General features: G+C 54.6%; 1 protein-coding gene across 1 annotated transcript in view; it reads left to right on the forward strand.

Annotated features, from left to right (window-relative positions):
* Window positions 1-2,342, forward strand: part of NKD1 (naked cuticle homolog 1) — an 85,351-nt gene extending 83,009 nt beyond the window's left edge. The window contains exons 9-10 of the mRNA XM_012806802.1: window positions 304-431; window positions 1,753-2,342. Of these exons, the coding sequence (XP_012662256.1) occupies window positions 304-431; window positions 1,753-2,342 (718 nt within the window). The remainder of the gene's footprint in view (window positions 1-303; window positions 432-1,752) is intronic.
* The last annotated feature ends 276 nt before the right edge of the window (window positions 2,343-2,618 follow it).

Consider the following 2,618-nt stretch of genomic DNA (forward strand, 5'->3'; position numbering starts at 1 on the left):
GGGACACATAGGTGGTTTGAGACCAGCTGTGGGGGATCCTTAGATTTTGACCTGGGGCCTGTTCACAGCAAAGTCCCTGTCCCTGTCTACACCTCCCAGAAGCCCCAGGGAGGCCAGACTAGGGTCTGGGTCTCCACCTGTAGGGAGGACCTGGAGGCCTGATGGCAGAGCTGACCACTGCACTCCCCACCCTCCTCCCAAGACCAGGAAGCAGATTAACACAGCACAGCTGCTGCAGTGGCCTGTGAGGCTGCCCCTGCCTGGCACTGGTGCTGACAGACTCACCTGTTGTCCCTGCTGTAGGTTCCAGGGCGACAGCCACCTGGAGCAGTCTGGCTGCTATCACCACTGCGTGGATGAGAACATCGAGAGGAGAAACCACTATTTAGACCTCGCTGGGATAGAAAACTACACATCCCAGTTTGGGCCTGGTAAGGGGCTCCAGCTTGCTCCTGGGGCGGGGTGAGGGCCTCAGGGGCGGGGTGAGGGCCTGGGGTGGGGGGTTGGATGGGCCAGGCAGGCCACTCTCAGGGGCCATCATTGCTGCTGCAGACTGGGGAGGACACAGCTGTGACTGGACTCCCAGAGCAGTGGTTCTCAACCTGTGGGGCGCGACCCCTTTGGGGGTCGAATGACCCTTTCACAGGGGTCACCTAAGACCATCCCACATATCAGATATTTACATTACGATTCATAACAGTAGCAAAATAACAGTTATGAAGTAGCAATGAAAATAATTTTATGGTTGGGGGTCACCACAACATGAGGAACTGTATTAAAAGGTCATGGCCTTAGGAAGATTAGGAACTGCTGTCTTAGAGGAATTGACGTGAAAAATGTTTTCAAAATTAAAGTAACGTGCACAAAATCGAACAAAATCAAATAGTGTCTGAGGGCTTAGAATATCGTGAAAAATAGCCATTCAGTGCCCGGACCCCAGCCCACCCAAGGCCACCGGGTTAACTCCTGGTGGCCGTGTTTTCCACAGGGAATGTCAGATTCACTAAATAAAACCTGCTCTGTCTCTGTCGGCCAGTGGCGTATGTTGACCTCTCGCTTAATTTCACCCCTAACCCCAACTCCCTCTTCCCTTCCTCCTCATCTAATTCCTATCCAGGTATTTCTACATTTTTCAGTCCTGTACTTATAATCCTTTCCTGTCCCAGGACCCTCAGGCAGTTCTCAAGGTCTCAGTCATGGTGTCTCTTTCTCACCCGTCTCCCAGAGGGAGAATTTATGATTTTTGAAGACCTACCAGTTCTTCCCACTTAGCAGATGGGACGGTTTATTTCAGGGTTTTCTTGCAGAGGCAGCTGGGCTGTGGGGGTAGCTCTGAACAAGAACAGCTGGCATTGGCCAGGCGTGGTGGCTCACACCTATAATCCCAGCACTCTGGGAGGCCAGGGCCAGTGGATCATTTGAGCTCAAGAGTTCAAGACCAGCCTGAGCAAGAGCGAGACCCCCTTCTCTACTAAAAATAGAAAACCTAGCCCAGTGTTGTGGTGGGCATCTGTAGTCCCAGCTACTCAGGAGGCTGAGGCAGGAGGATCACTTGAGCCCAGGAGTTTAAAGTTGCTATGAGCTATGATGCCACAGCACTCTACCCAGGGCACAAAGTGAGACTCTGTCTGTCTTCAAAAGAAAAAAGAAAAACCACCTGGCATTTATTAGTCTTTGCACACTGGGGCTGAGGTGAGTTTTAGGATAGCGCACAGTAGGTGCTCACTAAATGTCTGTTGAATTGGTTCCTAGGCTCCCCTTCCATGGCCCAGAAGTCAGAACTGCCCCCCCGCACCTCCAATCCCACGAGGTCTCGCTCTCACGAGCCAGAAGCTGTCCACGCCCCACATCGGAAGCCCCAAGGCGCGGACCCGGGCTCCTTCCACTTCCTTGACACCCCAATCGCCAAGGTCTCAGAGCTCCAGCAACGGCTCCGAGGCACCCAGGACGGGAGCAAGCACTTTGTGAGGTCCCCTAAGGCCCAAGGCAAGAGCATGGGTGTGGGTCACGTGGCCAGGGGGGCGAAAAGCAAGCCCCCTGTGGGACCCACCATGCCGGCGGTGTCCCCGTCTGCCCACCTGGCTGCCAGCCCGGCCCTCCTTCCCCCGCTGGGCCCCCTGGGTCACAAGAAGCACAAGCACCGAAACAAGGAGAGCCAGCAGGGCTGCCGGGGCCTGCAGGCACCGCTGGCCTCGGGCGGCGCCGGCCTCGGGCGGGAGCACCTGCGGGACGTGCCCGCCGTGGTGGTGTACGAGAGCCAGGCCGGCCAGGCGGTCCAGAGACATGAGCACCACCACCACCATGAACACCACCACCATTACCACCACTTCTACCAGACATAGAGCCCCTCCCCAGGGCCCCTGCCCCGCCATATGAAGGAGCCCCTCCCCCGACGCCCCCCGAGGCATTATTATTCTATTAATTATTGTTATTATGACGATTGTTATTAATTATTGTTACTCCACTAATATTTAGCTAGCCTTCATGTAGAAGATATATGGAAACACAGAACTAAACTTTTATTTATATGTTGTGGGAACTGTATAACTTACCCAGGAACTGACTCTGGTTTGGAAGTGGCCTAGAGATGGCAGAGGCTCCCTTAGGGCTTAGGAGCT

The sequence above is a fragment of the Otolemur garnettii genome, unplaced genomic scaffold (assembly GCF_000181295.1).
Source record: "Otolemur garnettii isolate 467f Iridium unplaced genomic scaffold, OtoGar3 scaffold00058, whole genome shotgun sequence".
Lineage (NCBI taxonomy): Eukaryota > Metazoa > Chordata > Mammalia > Primates > Galagidae > Otolemur > Otolemur garnettii.